The 22,976-nt window shown below is 43.3% G+C and overlaps 1 protein-coding gene across 1 annotated transcript in view; it reads left to right on the top strand.

Annotated features, from left to right (window-relative positions):
* The window catches only part of ATG16L1 (autophagy related 16 like 1), a 29,318-nt gene extending 14,084 nt beyond the window's left edge, over positions 1 to 15,234 (top strand). Inside the window, exons 12-20 of the mRNA XM_015426859.1 lie at positions 2,214 to 2,317; positions 3,853 to 3,923; positions 5,261 to 5,332; positions 6,140 to 6,260; positions 10,700 to 10,805; positions 11,552 to 11,701; positions 11,963 to 12,010; positions 13,409 to 13,510; positions 13,897 to 15,234. Of these exons, the coding sequence (XP_015282345.1) occupies positions 2,214 to 2,317; positions 3,853 to 3,923; positions 5,261 to 5,332; positions 6,140 to 6,260; positions 10,700 to 10,805; positions 11,552 to 11,701; positions 11,963 to 12,010; positions 13,409 to 13,510; positions 13,897 to 13,990 (868 nt within the window). The 3' untranslated portion in view covers positions 13,991 to 15,234. The remainder of the gene's footprint in view (positions 1 to 2,213; positions 2,318 to 3,852; positions 3,924 to 5,260; positions 5,333 to 6,139; positions 6,261 to 10,699; positions 10,806 to 11,551; positions 11,702 to 11,962; positions 12,011 to 13,408; positions 13,511 to 13,896) is intronic.
* The last annotated feature ends 7,742 nt before the right edge of the window (positions 15,235 to 22,976 follow it).

Raw genomic sequence — 22,976 nt, forward strand, 5'->3', positions numbered from 1 at the left:
AGGCTTTGGTTTCAGTGTGTGCTAGGCACTCCAGTATAAGTTCTTGAGTTTAACTGACTCTTCAGGTTTCAGAAGGTAGGGATACACTACCAGGTACCCAATATCCTTCTCTAAACAAACCAGGGATCACTCCACTCTTTAGAGCCATCTCCCTTTTCAACTGGGCAGGGAATCACTTCTCTAAGCTAGAAGCTCTGTCCCTTTTTCTCGCCTGAATGGGGGTCTTCAACGATCCTCCCACTCCTTCTTGCCAATCTTCCCAGCCCTGTCAATGCTAAACTGAATTCTCTTCAGCAGTCAGTTCCCAGCTGTTTCTTCTCAACTGACGCTGTCCAATGAAATCCACTCGAGCAGCCTGTCACTCAAAGGCTCTCTGGCTTTGTAAGGCATTAACCCTTCACAGTCCGTTACATGTTTATACAGCATTTATGAGCTTTTAAAGCACAGTCCATCATAGATGCTTTATTGTTTTATAGTCAATAAATAAGCCACGGGTGGTGATGGTGGTGGTATCTGTCTCCAGTGTCATGCATGACTCAGATTAACCATGTTAGGCAACAGCCTGTTTTACTTAGCCACTGTGTAGATCCTTATCAGTAGTACTCTAATACTTTGCAGTGATTTGTTAGCCTGGTAATAATTTAATATAGCACTAGCCTAATATGTTTTTGATGTTGTCTTACGTAACCTTTATTGAACAGTGACAAATTTTGATACTGCATTCCAAAGTGTTTTCAAATCTTTTAATCACTCTGGTAACCTTTATGCCAGAATGTGACTATATTGTGCTACAAATTCATTTTGTACATTGATCCCCCCCCCCAGGATGTACGAATTCTTAGTTCTAACTAATCACCCTTTAAAAAAAATCTGCCAAATAAATTGCATATAATAGAAGAAGAAGAAACGAAGAGATTGGATTTATACCCAGCTCTTCACTACCCAAAGGTGTCTCAGAGTGGCTTACAAACTCCTTTCCCTTCCCCTCCCCACAACAGACACCCTGTGAGGTAGGTGGGGCTGAGAGAGCTCTGACAGAAACGGCTCTTTTTCAAGAACAGCTCTTATCAGAGTTACGGCTTGTCATCCAGCCAGGTGCAAGTGGAGGAGTGGGGAATCAAACCCGGTTCTCCCAGATTAGAGTCCGCGCACTTAACCACTTCACCAAAATGACTACTACTCCTTTTAAAATGGCTGGGGGGAGTGTTCATAATTATTAATTTGCCCTTGCCTTATTAAAAAGAAAACCTCTTCGGCATGTTAAAACCCTCAGTGTATGAAAGTGTCATTTATATCCTCTCTGCCAAGTTATTACCTGTTTTGTGTTCTGGTATTTGGAATCAAACAACAAAAGAATAGCTGAAAACTAAGTTCTCCAGTGGTGGGAGAGAGGGTGTCCTGAAAGATAGGTTACTTCTCCCAGTGGCTCCATTAGGCATGGCTTATAAAACTAGGCAGGAAGCCCCTTGCAGTTATCCCTTGCAGTGGGGGGAAGCCCCTTGCAATCATCATCCTTACCTGCTTCTCAGCGCATGGATGTGCTAGCTTCTGCTATTTTTTGCTTATCAAGCTACACAGTTCTATAGGTTTTAGAGCCTTCTACTTCTTCCCCCTACTGCAGAGTAGATATGAAGGAAGTGGGTGTCAAAGGCCAGACTTTTGATTATTTCAGAAAGCTCCTCCAGATGCAAGTATAGAGGGATTGCTGAGATGTGTCCCTTAGCATCTCCTGTGGCCCTGGAAAGAAAGGACCTTCATGAGTTCTGGTCAGAGGTGCATTAAACAGCCCCATGCAAAGCCTCATCCAGTGTTCATACTAGTACCCCAGCTATCTACCAAGCCAACACTGAGGTCGTAGGCCTTTCAGGCTAAAGCACTGGGCCACTCTTTCAGTAAGAGAAACACCACCAATCCAACCTGAGCAGCATATGGTAGGAGAAAGCCCTCAGGGAGCAAGTTATTTGAGGGGGAGGTTTAGTTCGTTGCTTTTAAATTGTAGTGTTTTAGATTCTAATTTGTAAGTTGCCATGAGGAAAGGATATAAATATTTAAATATGCGCTTTTATTTTTACTTGCAATCGCAAAGGAAAAGAATAGTGGAAAACTGAATTTATGTAGGCTGCTGATCAGCTAACAAAGCAGATTTATCTTCCCTAGTATCATCTGCAATTGTTGTATATGTCTCAATTCTTCTCCCCCCCCCCCCCCCCCCCCGCTCACGATGGGGAAGTGAACGCAGTCCAGTTTAGCCCTGGCTCTCGGTTACTGGCAACAGGTGGCTTGGACCGGAGGGTAAAACTCTGGGAAGTCTTTGGAGGTAAGCTGCTATGAGAGGAAGCATGCCATGAGAAATCATCTCAGTGGGCACATTGCCAGTTTCTTCCCATTGTATCTGTGGAAGAGAGCTCTGACTCATAAAAGCTCCTACTGGAATAGATGTTGTTGGTCTTTACGCTGCCACTGGACTTCCTGTTTTGGTTTGCTACAACAGATAAACATGGCCACCCCATTGAAATTACATGGGTCAGTAAACCAGTCAAATTCTCTACAGAGCTAAGACTGTCCCTGTATAGGTGGTGGTTTATCCTGTTAGTTTTCGTTATGGTGTCATCTGCTGCGAGGGATAGAGAACAGTTTGCCCCCTAACCCTACAGCTGCACAGCAATGTTTCTCTCTCTGTCTAACTTCTACACGTGCGGGCATGTCCAAACAGGAAGCATTGGTCTGCTGTCTACTCAGTACACAAAACCCAAACAAGGACCCACGGTAAGTAGGAAAACCAACATACAACAGATACCGTGCACAGATGAATTATAACCTATCATAAATAATTTTATATATTTAGAAAAATATTATTACAATAATTTCTTCATACATATTAATAATCATAGTCACAATTCATAATATAAGAGAACAAAATGTCAAATATCATCTCCATAGATTCTCAAAAGATATAGTACAACCTTATAATATATACTAGTCCTCCTCTGTAAAAAAGTTTCAAAAGGGAGGACTCCTTAAATTCTCTTTACATGTGCTCTGTCTTCCTCCAACAGAGGTCCAGATGTCCTTCTGTTTCAGAATCTTCCTCAGGGAGTCCAACAATAATTTTCTACTCAGTACAACTGCACTGACTTTTACGAACTTAATAGTTTCTGTTACTGGGTTTTTTTATTTGTGCTTAACCATTTAAAGAAATTGAACTTCTAGACTAGCTCTGGTGTCCCAAAGAGAATTATTATTTAGTACATTTTTCACATTTATATTTCTCTTACCCAACATTGTTACAAGTTGTAATCATTGCAATTTTCATAAGTTTATTACATTGTTTCATAATACTGTAACATCTATGTGCACCCAGTTGGCCTGGATGTATGGGCTGGGTTGTCATCAATATACTGATGATACCCAGCTCTATCTATTGATGGATGGATTCCGCTCTGGAGGTATTGAACAGGGCATTACAGGCCATGACTGGATGGTTTCAACAGAGTTGACTGAAATGGAATCCAGTGAAAACGGAGATCCTTAAATTCTACTTAGAGAGTCAGTTGGCTTTTTAGCCATTAGAGTGGCCAGGTCTGTAAATCAAAAAGAGTGTTCTCTTTGGGTTGACTTGATAGTTGGCCTTTTCTGCAGCTATAGCACAGAAGCAAGAAATGTTGAGCCTGCTAAAGTCTACTGCTTCATACTTTCCTGCTACTGAAGAGAATAGAAATTACAATTGTTGCATACTATTGATTGTGGCTTCAATCAATTCTGTCTTGCACATTTTCCTTTAAGCAGATTGAATGAAAGAAGACAAAGGAGTCTGAACTGTTCCTGACTGACAGTTCTTGTTTCTTTTTACAGACAAGTGTGAATATAAAGGTTCCCTGTCTGGCAGTAATGCGGGTATTACAAGCATAGAGTTTGATAGTGCTGTAAGTATACGTGTGGCTATTTTGACTACTGTTTTCTACCCCATCCACATTGCTAAAGGTTGCACAGAATGTTTCTGGGGAATGGCAGCATTACCTAGAAATAATGTTGTACCAGGAAGCTCTTTTGGTAAAGCACTCCTCTGTGTTTTACTTTACAGAGGATCCCTGAATTGGTTAGACTTTCTCTGTGTATCTTATTGAAGCACAGTAAGTTTTAGCTAGGGTTACTGCATAGTAAGTCTGAGGACGTGGCAAAAGCTTCCACTTTTTACAGCGTAATGTTTTTCCGAGGTCAATGATGAACAGTAAAAGGTCTGATTGCCCAGCGGTTTTGCCTACTTTACCCTCACAACTCCCAGCATTTTCTCTCCCATCATGCTCTAGAAATGCTGTGATGGGATCACCATTTGCTGATAAGTAGTGATAGATTCAGCTTGTGTTACCCTAGAGTCTTGGGTAAACACTGCTGGAATTGCTGTCCAACATAACTAGATACAGGAGTTTGAGGCATTGGCTCTGTACCTGGGTATCTGATCTGAAATTTTTAGCTGAGACCTCGTCTGAACCAAAGAGAGAGGGAAATAAAATGCTTCATTCTCTGACACTTGTGCCAATTGGAAACCGTTGTGTTTCTCCATATTCTGCCCTAACAGTAGCCTGCTGTCCAGAGTGTGCACAGTAGGATAATTTATTTAGGGTATTTCTGCGCTGCCTCTTCAGAGTCCTGCACAAGAAAGCTTACAGTTAAAATAATATAAAAACAAGGTGTTGGACATAGTATAAAAACTATCCATAAAACAAAAGCAGATATTTGATAGCTGGTAAGAGGGAATCTCTAAAAGATGTGTTTTGGCCTGGCATCTAAGAGAAAGTAAAGTAGGTGCCAGGTGAGCATCAAGGAGGTGAGGTGCCACCATAGAAAATGTCCTGTTTCTTATCACTACCTGCCTCACTTCTGAAAAATAAGAGAGAAAAGAATTGGAGCAGAGAGATTGGGAAGACCTAACCCTAAGGAATAAGAGGTCATCCAGAAAGTAGCAAGGAGCAAGTATATATAATTAATGTTAAGGATTGATAACACTCACTCAAAGCTTCAAAAGAGAATATGGGAGCAGGAGAAGATTACAGCAGTCATGGCCAGAAATGACCATGCCAAAGGAAGAGACTGCAAATATGCAGAAGGGAGACCAAGAAATACTAGTGGCAGGACTTGGCAAGGTTCTGAGGCAGAGAAGGGTTTGAATGCATGAAAAACAATATGTGTTAGGCATAGAGGACAGGGCAGATTGTTGTTCCAGAAAATAATTTTTCTTTTTTAATCCTATTTGTTTTCTCAGGGTTCTTACCTATTAGCATCTTCGAATGACTTTGCCAGTAGGATCTGGACTGTAGATGATAATCGGTTACGGGTGAGTGCCTTTGCTGAAGCATAGCTTCAGTAGCTAATTTTACCTAGATGTGTAAATGTAAAAAAGTTAAAAACTTGCATGTAGGCACATTCCATGTTGATCTGTTTCATTCTTTGAGCTGTCATTCTTCTGCCATGGCTCAGTGTGGTGAATAACACATGCTTTCTGTGCAGAAGGTTTCAGGTTCAACCTCTGGCCACTTAAGGAGGGTCTTGGGTAACAACACTGGGAAAGGCCTCTGCCTAAGACTTTGGAGAGTTGCCAGTTGGAATGACCAGAGGGCTGCTGGCTTGGTCCAGTATTCTGGCTTTGTAAATATTTGTGTGAACTTGAGAAGGAAATTCTGAGAAGGTAACTGCTTTGTAAATTCAGACAAAATTTATCTGGCTTAGTATTTAGTCCCCAGCAGTATTTGACCAGTTGATCTAGGAAGCTCACAAATGGAGTCTGGTGGTGTTAGCCATCATCTGTGGTTTCCCCTCGCTATCAGTAATTAAAAGTGGACAGCATCAGTTAAATAGAAACTGCATAGTCCATTGCTTTTCATAGATCTATCCTCCATGAATATCTACACCTTGCCCATGTAAGAGGTATTGATGTGGCATTCATACAGGTACTGAGGGTGCTTGTGTTAGGTACTACTAGACCAAGCATCCAGACTACTAGACCAAGCATCCATTTTTATACTTAATTATATAGCTGGACTGAAGTGTAGGCAGAGTAGCTCTGTTCCTTATAGAGCACTGAAGGCTAGGAAGAGTAAGTGTAGCAAATATTCTTCACTATGTTGTGTCAATTTCTTTCTAGCACACTCTCACAGGGCACAGTGGAAAAGTCTTGTCAGCCAAATTTCTGCTGGACAATGCACGCATTGTGTCGGGGAGCCACGACAGAACCCTCAAGCTGTGGGACCTACGCAGCAAAGTCTGTAAGGCAAATGTTTCACATACAAACATAGTCTGCTTTTTAGTATGTTCCCTGAATGTAATGGAGAAGAGAAGGCCAGAATTGCTTCTGCCTGCCAGGCTGTCTGAATATTCAGAACTGCTACTGATCACTCTTCTGCTAAAAGCCTAATGTTCACATGGGACCCAAGCAGCCTTGTCCCTTGTGTGTCCCAAGTATATTTGATAACGGGTGGAGCCCAAAGTAGTGCAGTTGTTGCAGCCCAGTTATGAAATAGGTCTGGGCTTCTAACATTGGTTGCCATTGGAGTGCCTTTGTACAGTGGCAAGAGGGAAATGACCAGTGTATCTACATGAATGGTTAGGTACTGGTGCCTTTTAAAAGAAGACCCACATGCTGGGTATTTTTGTTGGCATTACTGATCTGACTGCTGATTGTCTTAACATAAAATAAACATCACTAAAGATCCTTATCACTTCTGTCATCTTTCAAGCTGTTGGTTGCAATTGCCAGTGTTGCATAGTGGTTAGAGTGCTGGATCTGGGGAGACCCAACAGTGCAGAGGTAGCTAATGAACATAGGGATGAAGTGGTGTACATAGTTCACTGCAGTCAGTGTTTGCTTGGCCCCCAGACGGATTAGTTGCAGACATCTTTAGTGGTCTGTAGCTTCAAAAGTGTGGAGCATGCATTAGCTGGGAAAGTTTCCAAGTCAGGTAACGAACTGGGATTAGCTACTGCCTTAAGTACTGGACCAAAATCTTTCTAGGGAGCAGGAAGAAGACAAGGTCAAGCAGTTCCTTTGCAGCTTTGTCCTGAAGGAGGATCCATACAGCCGAAAATGGACTAACTATGCATGCGGTCTTTAAGCAAACTTACGCCCTTCTCTGCTGTCAGTGGTGGAAGGTATCTTTGCATGGGTTATGCCTCCCACTTGTTCTGCAGGGCATGTGCAAATTAATTAGCAAGGGTTCCACAGCAGCCTGGAGGCAGACCTCCAGTCCACACCCTTCCTGCTCTGCAGCAGGAAGAGCTTCCACAGTTCCTTTTTTCTATTAGGCTTCAAAAGAATACTAAAAGGATTCAGCAGCTCATCTCTTGGTTTATGCCCAGTCTTCAACTAGATGCAAGCAGGAAGGAAAAGAATATCTCACCACTGCTGCTCTCCTGCCAAAGTTCTGTCAGGGATGGTGAGTGTGTAGCCAGCCCTCCTCCACCCTGAGGCCTCGGTGACAATCAGGCCCAAGAAGAGAACATCAAAACAACAGCAGCAACCTTGCCTCTCTCCCCCACCAAGGTCCTTGCCGGGATGGTGAGCATGTCGCCAATCCCCCTCCCCCCAAAGCCTCAGTGGTGGTCGGGCCTGATGAAAGTACTTTGAAGGAGTGGCCCCAGTTGGGCTTTGCATCCAAGCCTGTCCATGCTGGCTCCCCAGGCTATGAGAACAGCAGTCAGCATTAATGGCCCTTCGCAATGCCACTAACACCATCCCACACACACACACAAACTGTGCTGAAGCTTCAGCAACTAAGGGGAGTGCACAGAAGTTCCTCTTGTGGCCCAACATCTTGGTGTTGGCAAGCGCCTGTCAAGAGGGCTCAGCATGTACTAGGGGCTATTTAGGGGCACTTGGGAGCTTTGATCCTCCCATCCTCCTCAGCTGTTCTAGGGATCCCATCTGACTCCCACGGCTTAGCAGTACACAGGAATGCACACAGCAGGTGCCATCTAAGCGAGTATTCATCTGGATGAGGCATCACCGGGTTGCACCTACTGACCCTCCTCACTGTTATCCCTCCCATCATTAGAGGGAGCCTCTCTTACCCTGATATCTGTTCCTGGGTTTGCATAAGACGATGAAACTTGTTTAGGAGGAGCCCAAACAAAAAAGAAAATGATGGAGGAGGAAAGATGGGGACTCTTCCCCTGTTCTTCCTTTCCTCTGCCCCTTCCAGACAGCACAGTTCAGGGGTCAGGAGGCACTGATAGTTCCGTCAGTACTCCTTTGGAGGCTCAGGCTCCAGTTCCCTAGATCCTAAGCATCATCTACATGCAAAGTCTTTGGGGGTCTTTTTCTCAACGTGAGGCCTCCATTTCAGCCAGTCCTCTGTTGGGGGGCAGCCATTTCCTCAACAGCCTCAGCATGTGTGGTGCTCTACACTGCCCCCCTGTTCCACACTACGCCGTCTGGTCAAGCAGTTACTGTATTTTGAATCCTGTTCAGTCTGTGGCTTCTTAAGGGCAGGAGGGAGAATGAATGGGACAGCTGCTCCCCTCTCTGAGTGCTGCCTCCAGTAGTCTCTCCCAGTTCTGGCCTTCTCCCACTTCTTGGGAAAGACTGCCTCCACTCTCACACCCCAGGGGGCATCTGATAAGGAGAACCAGGGTTGTCACTGAGTACAGAGGATTCAGTTAGGATTTGGAAGCCCCGTATTCAGATCCACACAATAAGAACATAAGAGATGCCAATGTTGGATCAGGCCAAAGGCCCATCCAGTCCAACACTCTTGTCACACAGTGGCCAGAAATACCAGTGCCATCAGGAGGTCCACCAGTGGGGCTTGTAGCTGTGTAGCTTGTTGGTGACCCCAGGCCACTCACTCTACCTCAGCCTCACCTGCCTCAAAGGGGCACTGTGAGGGTACACTGGAGAATGGAAACATCGGCACATGCTGTTATGAGCGTCTCAGACCCCATCCTACCTCACAAGGCTGCCGTAGGGATAAAATGGCCAGTTTATAACCCTTTGAGGAAAGGCTGGATAAACAAGGTGCTTTTGCCTCTTCCGTCTTCTCCAGAACCGTGATTTTTTCCAATGAAGGGAGTCTTGGAGGATACAGCTCCAATCTAGTCTAGCTGGTCATAGCTTCAGCTCCGTGCTGTTTTCTGCACACTCCACTGATCTCAACAAGCTCAACTGGGAGTTGCTGAAAATAACTCTCATTGCCTCCCGCTAGCCAAATGGCCGTGGATTCGTCAGCCTAAAAGTGAGAGCACTGAAATTGGTCTGGCTCAGTCCACCAACCATGACATGCTGCAGAAGAGCCCTCTGTCTTCACCCTACCCTGGCTAATTCTGCCTGGAAATTAAAAGTAGAATTCTCAGCTCCTCAGTTCACCAACCTAATTCATTGACATGTGGGTGTTGTTCAGTTGCTCTCTTGTGAGCAAGCTTATGCAACTGCTCTGCAGTTTCTTACATGTCAGGATCTTGTTGATGGGAGACAGACTCCTGCAGCTCCATGTTAGGACAGATGAGAGGGGTCAGAAGTTCAGTCTCTAACAACCCAACCTTTGTTTGTCAGTCCACTCGATGACTTGTCCTTGATCTGCAAGGTCATCTTCTGGCTTTCTTGGATATCACAGCCCTCTTCAATAAGGCACTGCCATTTCCACCTGGATGTCTCTTGGGAAAGATTTGTAGGACAGCTACTGAGGCATTTGTCTCGCTCTGTGGGAGGGATTCCAGCCTCATTCCACTCACCCTGACTGAGACAGTCTTGGGCGCATAAGTCTTCCAGCACATTGTTCCTCAGTAGTTCTGCATCTCCCACCCTGGATGATACAGCTTTTCAACATCTCATACAAGGATACCTTCCTCCACTGATGGAAAACAAAACATTGGACTTGAGGATGCCTTCCAGTCCACTGAGAATAAACTCTAATGTGTAAGCCCGGTGCTTGATTCTGAGCCCATTGGAAGGGTATAACTCTGTTTAGGATTGCACTGTTCGTTTCTGTTTCATACTGCAAGGATCTTCGAATAGCTACTAAGCATTTAAGCAGTACAGCAAGAGAGTTGTCCTGTGCCTGCACAGACTAATGAATTCTAGGTTTATACATCCTTCAAACTGGTGTTTTCATACCAGTCCCCTAATTGAATATCTTCTATTACTGTAAATCATGGAGGGATGAGCACTGTGCTGTCATTCTTTTCACCCTCTAGATTCCTTCCACTTCTGTGGAATTGGTGTGCTTTAGAAGTCTTCTGGGAAGGGGAAGTATTTGCATGATATCTAATGAGCTGAGGTTAGAGTTCATCTCTGTGGCTTCCCACATTAGTGTAATGGGTGTCTTATATGGCTGATGTTCTTTACTAGTGTGTAACTGCAGTTACAGTGCAATAACTTCTATAAAGATGCAGGGTTCCAGTGTTACAAGTTTGAGTCCAATGGCACCTTTAAGACCAACAAAGTTTACTTCTGGGTATAAGCTATCGTGTGCATACACACTTCGTCATGAAAGCTTATAGCCAAAATTAAACTTTGTTGGTCTTAAAGGTTCCACTGGACTCAAACTTCATTCTGTTGCTTCAGACCAATACAGCTACCCACCTGGTTCCGGTGTTGTATTTGGTATATATGGGTGATAGTGTTTAACTGAGATTTGAGCCTAGAGAATGGCTCCACTGAGGCTGTTAGTCATTCCAGTCTCTGCTGTTTGTTCATCTGTTTGCTTTTAAGGTATAAAGACTATATTTGCAGGCTCCAGCTGCAATGATCTGGTCTGCACAGAACAATGTGTGATGAGTGGACACTTTGACAAGAAAATTCGCTTTTGGGATATTAGGTAAACTGTTCTTTGAGACATTATGCTCTGAAAGCCTCACAAAAAGCACCAGAAGGCATCTGTGACATACATAAGGATCTCTGCTTTTAGGAGGATAGTTCTGCTAAGGGGATGGTTTAAAAATTAGTAAACTCAAAGCATGTCTCCCTTCCCAGCAAGTTCAAAGGAGGAACTAGGCCGGGGCTGGGGAGGAGCAAGTATTAATAAGTACATTTATAGGGAGATGACTGTTGAACGGGCCCATCTCTTCCCCAAAGTTGTATATGAAGAAGTATATTTAAATCACTCAGATAATAGTGAAATTCGGAATATTTTGGCAAATAGAATGGGTCTAAAGAGCAAAGGTGAGAGAACGGATTTAGACAGAGGTATATAACAAGGGTAGAATAAGACCCACTGTTAAGGAAAGGAAGGACATGGAGGCCCACTGTCAGATGATGTGAGAACTGCCCATTGCAAGGAACCATACATCTATTTTAAAACATTTCTTCACACACATTAAGATAATAAACCTGTTTTAATGCTAGCAAGAACATTCCAAAAGAAACAAAATCTGTTTTAGACTGCAAGGAGAATAGCAAGCAGAAAATATAGCCAGTCCCAAAGCACACTTTGTAAACCATGATGCTCATTCCATGGTTGTAATGCTTCAGCAAGGTGCTGGTGAGGTGCCACTTTTCTCATGTGTTGCAAAATATTGCTGTAGGTGCTCTTAAGGAATCTCTCCCTCCCTGTTTTGTTTTTAGAACTGAGAGCACAGTACTAGAAATGGAACTGCTTGGTAGGATTACAGCTCTAGATCTCAACCCAGAAAGAACGGAGCTCCTCTCCTGTTCTCGAGATGATTTGTTGAAGATTATTGATCTTCGTGTCAATGCTGTTAAGCAGACTTTTGGGTGAGTGTGAGTTTGAAGCATGTCAGCTGGCTATAAAATTATGAGTGTGTGTGTGTGTGTGTGTCCATGTACATACCAATGTGTGGCCAGAAGAATGCTGTACCCAAGATGAAAAGATGTGCTGGGAGAAGGATTCATGATAGTTAGATTATTCCTGTGCAGGTTAGCAGAGGTGAGATGTCTCTGTTTTTGTAGTTGTTACCTTAATATTTGAAAATTAATTGTATTGAATGTTCCATGTTTTTTCTTTCTCTTGTCCAGTGCCCAAGGTTTTAAATGTGGGTCTGACTGGACCAGAGTTGTATTCAGGTAAGAAACCAAACAAGGTCTTGATAAATTCTCACGAAGAGCCAGTGTGGTGTAGTGGTTAAGAGTGGCAGACCCTAATCTGGAGAAGTGGGTTTGATTCCGCACTCCTTCACATTAAGCCTGCTGGGTGGCCTTGGGCCAGTCACAATTCTCTCAGGCCAGTCACAGTTTGCTCAGAACTCTCTCAGCCACACCTACCTCACAAGGTGCCCGTTGCGGGGAGAGGAAGGGAAGGCAATTGTAAGCTGCTTTGAGACTCCTTAAGGGGTATAAAACCCCACTCTTCTTTTTCAATACGAGGTGACTAATATTCTAAGAGATCTCTTGCTTCCAAGAATGTAGAATTTTGGCTTGCTTGTGTCTTTGTTTTTTCTTTTGCACAAGATGACTAGACAGGTAGAGCTGGCAGGGTTTACACTGCGAGAAGTACTTATTAATAAAAGTGAAGGAGTGGAGTTTCCATAATCACGTAGATAAAGGACTTTTGTAGGAAGATCCACATAAAGTATGGTCCTCTTCCCACACTTCAGCTGTAAAGATTTATGCTTTATTAGACTGAACTGGCTAGGATCTCCCTTAACTATTTGCTGAGGGGGAAAAGGGGATTCTCAGAAGCCTTAGCGGACTTGCAAGTCTTGGAGGTGTTTGCCTTATATTTAGCACTCCGGACAAGTAGAGAGTAATGGGAGGGGTCATGGCTCAGTGTTAGACATCCTCTTTGAATGCAGACGTTCCCTGGTTTAATCCCGGCATCTCCAGTTTAAAGAGATTAGGGTGGTGCTAGAGAGCTACTGCCACTCAGAGTAGTAGACAGTACTGACTGTAGCTTAATGGACTGACTCAGTGTCATGTATTGTATTGAATACAGTGTCATGTATTCAGCTCAGCCCTGGTTCTGTGCTGCATTGTGATCAAATGTGTTCCCTTCTGTGGGGCAGAAAGTTTTCTTGTTCCTCTCCCCCTCCCAAAAAAGCAAGCATCCCTTGATTACTCTTTGTTCTCCATTCATGCTAGTTGATGTTGATAAAATAACACCAATTTGTTGTCCATTATTTGTAACATTGTTATGTGACTGTTTCCTCATCACCTAATCTGGAAAATGCCTGTGTTTGCATCCTTGAGTACTGTGATGAAACCAATACTGTGACTTTTCTCCACTCAGATCTGAATCTCTCCAAGGTCTGAAGAGAGTCACTGACTTAAAAGTTAATAACTTGTGCCTGGAAAAATCAAACTACCAACCCCTGTGTCTTGTCTGAATTTTCTGGGAGTCTTTGGGTGGGCTTCTTTAGTGATTTTACATAATGAACAAAGAGTACATGTAGTAATTGAGCTTAGTATATTCAGTAAGATAATAATCTTCCATTTTTCCTCCACATCTAATCCATGATTTTTCAGCCCTGATGGCAATTATGTGGTGGCTGGCTCAGCAGATGGGTCCCTTTATATTTGGAATGTGCTCACTGGAAAAGTGGAGAAGGTGCTCTCCAAGCATCACAGGTGAGGCCAGATGGTGACTGAAGTCAGCTTGTCATTTAATGAAGTATTTGAGGGACTCCCAAATGAGAGATTAGTTCTGGATGGTACAAAAATGCAGGAGATCTTCTGGTGCTGAGGAATCACCTGTAAAATCAAATTATAAATTCCCTCAATCACTGGCTGATTGATTTAATCAGTGTATCACTGATACAAATTAAAAAGTTAACGCTAGCCATAGTCATGAGCAAATTTGACTGGTCCAAGTAAGTAGCAACACAAATCTTTAAAAATGGCTTTATTGGGACCTCAAAGCTCATTAGCATTTCCTTCTTTAACCCAGATTTACTATGTTTTCAAGTGTATCTGGAATCTCATGGGTATAGACTGACTTTTGCATTTTGTTTCAGCAACTCTATCAATGCCGTGGCATGGTCACCATCGGGAGTCCATGTGGTCAGTGTGGATAAAGGAAACAAGGCTGTCCTGTGGTCTGACTTTTGATTCGAAGGTGCAAGTGCCAGCATGCCAAAAACCTGCATGGGAGAGCAATGGTCTGTGTCTGGACAGAATTGGCGTTCCAGTCAGTGATCTTTTGCTAAGTGCGTAGGTTTGACTTTAGGAAAGAAGTCTGATGCAGCAGCTAAGGAAGACAAGCCCTTCCACTCTAAAGTACGGTGCTGAGATGCAGCCTCCGTGAAGGACTGGGAGAACAAATAGGCTTTAAGATGCACCGTTTGTGCACTGGAAAGAGTTCTTGCACCAGGCAGCAGTGCCAAACGATTCCTTAAATAATTGTATTGAGCACTTCATGCTTAGGAGTACTTTAGCAAAGTTCCTGGGTGTGCTGATGTTATGCATGTACTGTCATCCGTGTTCTCTTCTGTGGATTAGCAAAAGATGTGAGGTGAAGAGTCCTGAAGCATAGAAAGGGGTGGGTCTCAACTGTGATATTACTTGAATGAGTCCATGGTTTTGGCAGCTGTGTCCACAGTGCCTCAAGCACTTAGTGAGTCACAGCTCCCTGCATTGGCTTTGCCTGTAACAGGGGGATCTGCCCATTTTGCAGAGATGCTGCATCCTCCAAAGGCTTTCCAGGTGGCAGTGGAGCAGAAACTTTTTTAAGTTGACCCAATTTTGTCTTGGGTATTAATTGTGGGGAGTGACTGCTGCTGTGGTAAAGAATGTATTAAAAACATGACTTCGGCACCAAATATGTGATTATTTCTGCTGTCCTCCTGTACCGGAGCCTCAAGCGCAGAAGAGTGAGGGGAAATAGAGCCCTGAATGTAAATGTTCTGGTGCTGGCAAATCCAGATCACTTGCCTGTGTGTGCAATATTCTTCCTGTGCTGGAGCTCTCCCTTTGCCCGTGAGCAGATTTGTTGACCAGTGTCTCCTGGCAATCAAATGCACAGCGTGGTCTGGGGAGAACGAGCTTGTGCCGTTGCGCGTTCGTCCAGCCAAACACTTCTCCATGTCCACTGGGCCTCAAGACACACCAGCATTTAATTGCCTTTTAATTTGCACTTTAATTTTGCTTCCTTCCTAAGCTTGTTTTATATGGAAGTGTGTTCCTATTGAAGGGCAGAAGTGAGCAGGAATTCTTTCTGTGGGGTTCTCAGTAATGGACCTCTTCATATTTTGAAAGCTTCTGCTGAGGAAAACAGGACAACCCTTATTTATTGTATTAATCCGCCCACTAGTACTTGACTGATTATAAATAAACCTTGTGTCCTGCTTCTAAACTCACAGCACTTTCCCTTCCTTTGTTCTTTTCTCTACTTTAGGGTGGGTGTGGGCAGGTGAAATGGCAAAAGAGTGTGAAGAAAGCTCTGCCATGCAACCTGTGGTTTGGAAGTTTTGTGAGGGTGTGCTGCTTGGGAAAAGGTGGATTGACAGCTTTTTAGAATGTACGTCAGGCTGTGCCAGCTGCAGTTACATCCACCAGCTGGATTCAAATCCAGTAGCCCCTTAGAGACCCACGAGATTTTTGGAGTATGAACTTTTGAGAGCCAAAGCTCCCCCTTCATCAGACCATTGCAAACTACTCCAGAGCAACACGGCTACCCTCAGAAACTGCCCACCAACTCTCCATTCTGTGGAAGCCATAAGATGGGGAAGGCAGGCAGCATTGTGCTGCCAGTTCTTCACTGCTGAACAGAGTGGGTAGAACCTGCTTAAAAGGAGGCAAATAAGTTTTTCATGTATTGGGAAAGGGAGAGTGCAGCCTGTGGAGGGCTTAACTTCTTTTGAATGTTTTGTGATCGTGCGCAGGCGTGCGCATGCCCACATATACAGGCTCGTTTCTTTAGGCTTAGGGTGGCTTGCAGTACTTTAACATTTGGTTTATTTTGCTGCTTTCTAACCTTTCCTACACCATTCCAGGTGATATGTAGGCAGTTGAAGCAAATTCAGCCCAGGACTAACTTTTTTTGGTGACTAGACAATTCCATTATACACAACCAGGACCACTCTCCTTTGATTCAGAGCTTTGAAGCATCAATCTCCCAGCTATCTCTTTCCCACATGAGTCTTGTGTACCTGCTTTGCAAACCTGTATGTTCTCATCTGAAATGGAAAAGGGGACAACCATGAACTACATTCACAATTGACCTCGGTGGTCACTGTACCATGTTGTCCTTTGGTTGTATAAGAGCAGCTTCAGTCATTGGGTTGTGTGCATCAGTTGGAGGATGGGGGTGGCAAAGTGGTTGGTTGGTTGTTTCACGTCTTCATGATGCAGCAGCCTGGTAGCACCCAGTGTAATCGTTGATCGCAGTAAAGATGGCATGGAGGCATTGAATTATAAGCCTGATAGACAATTTACTGTTGCCTTCTACTGCAGCAGCACCATGTATAATGGTTGCTAGGGGTGAAGTGAGTCTCAAGTCCAGCATAAATTAGCTTTGTTCAGTCTGAGTAAAGGCTGGGAAGGAGTAAATGGGTGGTTTAGGCAAGCTACTACTATGTTTTCCCGTACTATGACTACCTGTGGATCATCAGCCTGGAAGGTCCTCCGCAGTTCTCCAGCATACGTACAGCTGCTTGAAGCACCATGGGAATCTGAAGCAGGGGGTTATCTGCCGTCTGCTTAGAGCATGAAAGAAGCCTGAGCTTGCCTTCTCATTGTGCTCTTTGGGAAGCCAGTTACAGAATCCCTGTGGGGAGAAAATGTGGGCTGAACACTGGGTGATAGTAGCAATGAAAATTCGACTGGTGTGGGCTATTTCTTCAGTGTGAGAATTACAGCATTTTCATATCTCACAAACCACTGAACAAATAATCCCTGCAAATGATGTGATTTATTACACAGGGCTGTTGCGGTATGAGGGGGGGGGGAATCCATCAAAAGACTGGTACTGTGTCCTTTGAGAGTATCTGTGTTTTTGCCGCTCACAATTACTTGTGCTGTATAAAAATGTAGCATTTGCATAATCCTAGTTAAGAAGGTACTTGCTGCGTGTGTTGCTAGCCTCCAGAGATAACAAATGCGCAAGAGTGTTCCTAGCGCTGAATCACTGGGATGAAGGATTACCAATGGATGACATCTGTTTTCCAAAGGAGGACAACTGCAGGCTAGAGTGGGAGAGGTAAGGTGTTGTGTAAGACAGATGCAGGGTCAGTCTTGCACAGTGAATTGTTCCAGAATAGTATACATAGTGGCAGCCTAATGCAAGATTCCATATAATGTTTAGGGTAAACTCCTACTAAGATACTATGGGTCTTGTTATGGAGAGTACAAACTGGAAGAGGATACTGAGCATGCAGCAGTTGGGTTAATAAATACTGCCAGTGTTTGAAATACAAGGGAAATAGTCTGACACATTTCTGAGTATTCCTATTGTAAGCAAAGTGTTTCCTCTTGGAAATCATGCTGCTCAAATTAATGAGCTGGGACAGTTTCCATCAAATGGGTTTAGTACATTATTATAAGCACTGAAAGACAGGTTTACCTTCTAGGGAAAGGTCATGACCTTCGCAGTACTGGGGCTTTTCCCCAAATAACCTCAGATCCAAAGCCACACTCTAACATTAGATTGCTACCTACTATTATTTATCAAATGCTTTCCCATTTTTCCTGACTTTTAGTGAAGTGAACTAGCTTCCGTCCCCACAAAGCTTCAGCCAGAAATGGGGGGGGGGGCACCCAGGGGCATGACGTCACTTCCGACATCACAAAAAATAATAAGCCTAACCTCCCTCATTGGGCTGCTGTGGAGGAAGAGTGGGAACAGACAGGTAGAGAGCAGGACATAATTCATTCTCAGCCTTGGGTGGCTTCTGTCTGTTCAACTCTCAAGCCCCTTGCTTCTCCAGGCGGTGGCATACATTGATGCACCGTTTGGGCGGCTGAGTTTCCTTGCTTGAGTTCAAGTGCTTAATTCAGGGCAGGCCTAGGAAGCTGTGCATGGAGATTTGCCGAAGCAGCCTGTGCCAGGTCTAAAGAAGAGAAGATGAAGACAAACCAAAGCTGCAAAATCAGCCCCGAGCACTGCTATATAAAATGCCTGGCGGCGAGCCAGTGCATTTGCATGTGTGGGGGAAGACAAAGGCAGGGAAGAGCAAGCGCACCTCTCTGCACAGCTGCAAGGACTGCAACTCCCCCAAGGCAGTGGGGTACCCTTTGGGCCGGCCAATCCCCGCCGCCCTCCATGTACACAGTGTAGGATGAGGCTGGCCGGAGAAAACGCCTCCCTGCGGAAATGAGGCTGTGACCCTTGTCAGGCTCTGTTGACAGTTGATGGCTGCATTCTCTGCCCCAGGTGGGTTTCTCTAGGGCGAAGCATCCCGATCCTAGGATGGGGCAGCACATTCGTTTATCACAAGCAGGCTTCCTCCTCCCCCTCCCAGCCCTGCTCTCTTCCGGGCAAGTACTCCACTAGCCACTGCGAGGGCAATGGGGGAGGGGGGAAGCCTGCTGCTCCTGGCCCTGGGAGGGGGTGGAGCTGATTCAGAAGGGGGCGCCACCTCCAGGGCTCCACCCTGGCTACAGGCCTGAAGTAGGCAGGACTTTTGCCCTTTGGAGAGCTGATTGACTGTGTACATTAAAAAAAAAATCTTTAGCAACAGCTGCTACCACAGTGCAAGAATATTTCCTGTATGACTGCCAATAAGCTGAGTGTATGCAAGAAAATATTTTTAAACAATATCTTAATTTAAAAGGCTTCTGTCTGTAATGTTGAAGAGTTACTATTACAGTTAAGTATAAACTCACTCCCTGGTATTTTCAGTGTGTCTGTCTCCTATGGTAGCCATTTTGCAGTTGCGCCCACCATCCTGTGTCAGAATTCCAAAGGTGCTCACAGGCTGAAAAAGTTTGGGGTTTCCTGTTCTAAGCAAACCAAACATCAACAAGATGGTGGGGATCTCGACATAATTCTGATATCTGTTGGGCAAAGTGAGATTTGTTGTGATGGACAACTTGGAACTCCGCCTCTCCCTAAGAGTGACAAAACGGATCTGACCAAATGTTGGTGAGAGGCTGAGTTAAAACTCCATTAGTTCTGCTAACAGGAGAACTGGTTGAGAGGAGGAGTGGGAAGCTTCAAACCAGCAGAGCAGGCTGACACTGGCTGGGAGAAAGTAAATCCATAACAATCTTGAATGCCTGAACAGAGTTACCGTTCAAAAATTCAAGCATGGAGAAACTTTGTATTCATCTTCCTGATTCACTCCAATGTTGTGTTTTAAGCCAAAAAAAATGTTAACTTCTTATTTGTGTAACCCTATTGGCTGGATGTGTATGGTCTCAGGGAAAGAAGCACACACACAGAAACGAAGATCTCTGTATATATAGATATGGATGAATAAATGGTGGCAGCGTCTGCCTGAAGCAGCATTTGAGTCCGCATTTGAGTCCCAACCCCAATAGCCTTGTGAAGTGTCTGAGTGGGGTGTGATCGTTAAAGGGTACTGATCTTCCCTGTTCGATGGTGTCTTTGTGAATGAGACAGAGGACCTGGTGTGTTAAAGGGTTAGGGCTATCTATATATTTTAAAAGGGACAAACTCTGACTGCCTAACCTACCTGTAACCCTGAACCTGTGTGCCAGAGGTTGTGGCGGGTGATAGGGTCTGTGAATGAGTAGGGGGTCACACTTGCTTTTTCACTGTTGCCTCCCAACATATGAGCTGTACATTTAAACAGTTGGTCCCTGTCCCTGACACAGGTAATTGTAGGTTCCCTCAATTCTCTCCTTATGTTTGAAGAATCTGAAGCTTTTAGTTCATCAAAACAGAGACTTTCGGATATTGAAAAACAAACTCTCTGCTCTTTAGCAAACAGGACGTGTTCCCTGCTGGAGTTTGGTATCACACCTGATCATGGGGTTCTAACATCGTATTTTTCACACTTAACATCTCCTCAGTTACGTCGAGCTTTTATGCTCACAGCTGTTCTTGGAAGATTTACAAATGTTCCTTTTGAAAAACTTTGTCCATATACTGTCAGAAATCTTGAATCTGTATCCCATATTTTGCTCTTTTGTGACTTCTGTGTTAAACTGCAAGATTATTTAATTAGTCCTCTTCCACACAACTTTCATTGATATCCCATTGAGAGGCTTGTTTAATATATTCTGTCAGATCAGCACCCTTATATTACTGTTCAGTAGCAAAGTATCTTCTAATTGCTATGAGGATTTGGGAGCATAAGGTAAAATCCTCTGATGGGGAACTTCTCCCTTTGTAACACTTAAATTGTACTTGTTTTCTTTCTCTTATGTTTATAATTTATGCGAATAAAGGCACTGAACTATAATACTTAACTATAATTGTAGGTGGGAGAGAAGTTTAGCTCCTATCCCAATGTTCTCTCATGTAAATCAGTGGCTGCCATCCATTCTTATGAGAAAGATAAAACTTTGCACTTGAGTTGCAGTCAGCTGAACTGGTTTTCCCAACTTCCACAAACAGCTTCATGAAAAGATGTGATTTCTCTTTGTCTGGAGAGCACAGTACCCTTTCCCTAGGGTCCTTCAAATGAGTGGAACATGTCCCATCATGTTTGCATAAACCAAGTGTAATGTCTACACCAGTAGAATGTGTCAGTTGTATGCAGTTGTATCTGATAACACGTTTTTGCTTGTAACAAGTCATTTTTATGTTATTCTACTACAAAACTCAATAAATCAATGATATGATAAAACATGCCAAAGTCTGTCTTTTTGTTCATCAGGACATAATTTGTTATTCTTGGCATCCTTACATTTTATATCAATCCCTTCTCTTTCCAACACCTGGCATCTGATATGTTAGCCACAGGAATAATATATGCAACTGTTTCTTTAAAGTATTGATTTTTTGTGTTAGTCAATAAAATAATAAGGTCTTTAATTGTATGTCAAATATAAATATCCTACACATTTGATCTGAAATATTCCTAGTACTACTTGGCTTTGAGGGTTTTATAACTGTCTGAGGCAGGATCACCATTGTGCGATAGATTCCTTCCAACTGCCCATTTTATTTAATTTATTACAGCATTATATAATGCATTAAAACCTTCTCTCTTTTTTTCCAGTTGTCCTTAATGGAAAGTGCTTATCTTCCTTTCAAGGGTATTTCCAGGTTTTAAAAAGACACGAGATGTTTAGATTGTGTACCCATCCTTATATGATTTGACCTGCTGTTTTTCACCTTTTAGTTTTATTTAATCTTTTTATTTGTTATATTTATAGTCCGCCCTTCTCACTGAGACTCAAGGTGGATTACACAGTGTAAGTCAAAACAATTAGCAGTATGGAACGTCCAGTAAACAATGCAATAGGATTTGGATGACAGAAATTTGGATGAGCGAAAATGAAGTATAAGTATTTACATAAGTAGGAATTACACAGTAGGATCATACAGTACACTGACTGTTTGTTTACCAAAGCATCTTTCTGAAACATTTTGTTACAGTACAATCCATTTACCTGTACAGCAGCATGCCTTGTCTTATAGAAAGGCTATGTTCTTTTCATTTGAATGGAAGTTCGTTTTTATTATCACATAAACCATGTTAAGTGACTTACAAGGATTTAAACCACCATGTACTGGTACCAAACACTTTATTCTGAAATATTTCCACAGGTCATACCTTTCTTATTAGTTACTGAGTTGGTTTTGTATGTATCCTCAGAATGTGGGGGGGGGGGTGAGTCAAGGAACAAGAAAGGAGTGGCATGGAATGTTGGAGAAACCAGGAGGGGGGAAAAGAGAGCAGTGAATAGTAGCTGGTGGAACTGAAGGACGAGAAGAAAAGAGAAACAGGTAAATCTAAAAAGGCTGGGGGTGTGGAAACAGCTGAGAATCCAGACATTACCTCTAGAATAGTAAGATCGCTCATAGTAACTACAAGATGTCTAGAGCTTTTGTTTTTGCAGAGACTGTGCAACAGCATCTTTGGGTTTAGGGATTATTACACCTGCTTGTCATAACGATAACTGAGAGACTAGCAGAGGGAGACAGTTTTCCACTGGCACATACGTTGGTCTAAATTAATTTGTCTGCAGAAGTATATACAGTAGTGTAAGATGTTTTAACAATGGCAAATTGTTTTGTTGATGAATTTATTTCCCTGGCCACCTTCTGTTTAAAAGACTCTGGTTAGCCATATTGATTTAATTGTGTTTTCTTTAAGGTTGGATGAGCCCACAGTTTGAAATTTCCCTGCAGTCCTGGGCACAATTTTCCCCTTCTGTGTTTCCTTTATATCAAGTGTGATTTAGAGAGCATTGTGCCTGTCTATCATAATGGTGGGCATTCAGCTAGAATGAAAAGAGTGGGACATCAATAGATAAGTCATCTTCTAAATAGGATGGGTTTTTGGTTAGAAGATAGTAGCCAGCACTGATGTATGTATGGTTCTATATGATGCTTGTGTGCTAGAAAAGATATGTTTACAAAATCAATGGTGCACAAACAGTGCTTTATCTTTAGCTCATTAGCAGGCTGGATGGTTTTCATCCCTAGTAAGGAGGAGATGGAGAGATTTAAAACAAAGCTGCTTTCAATAACCTCCTTCCTAAATCTTCTGGATGCTGTCTCTGTTCTTTATGAAATCAGGAAGCCTGACATTGTAGGACTGAGGTCCCTAAGGTAATACCCACCAGCACCGCCGCTCTTACCAGTTTCTGATCCGCTAATCCAGGTATAATACCTGTGTTTGGATTTATAGTTGGAAAGCCAAAATCTCAGTTTCAGATCTACTGCAAATTGCCACCCTAGCATCTGAAAGGGATAATGCTTCATCTGTGTGTAGAAAGTCAAGTCAAACGCATCTGTATCTGGATTATTCAGCCCTGTACATTAAGTTAAGCGGTGTCTTTGTTTTACTGCTCCTGGAACTTTCTCCTCTGCTGGCTTGGGGGCATTTGGAATCCTGACAGGTATTTCTTTTCATTGCAGATATGTCCATTTAATGCAACATTCCTAGCCCTACTAACTACAGAGCAAGGCCACTAAATTAGGTGAGGCTTAATTTCTAAATAAACATGCATTTGATTG

Source organism: Gekko japonicus, unplaced genomic scaffold (genome assembly GCF_001447785.1).
Source record: "Gekko japonicus isolate JY-2015 unplaced genomic scaffold, Gekko_japonicus_V1.1 scaffold14, whole genome shotgun sequence".
NCBI lineage: Eukaryota > Metazoa > Chordata > Lepidosauria > Squamata > Gekkonidae > Gekko > Gekko japonicus.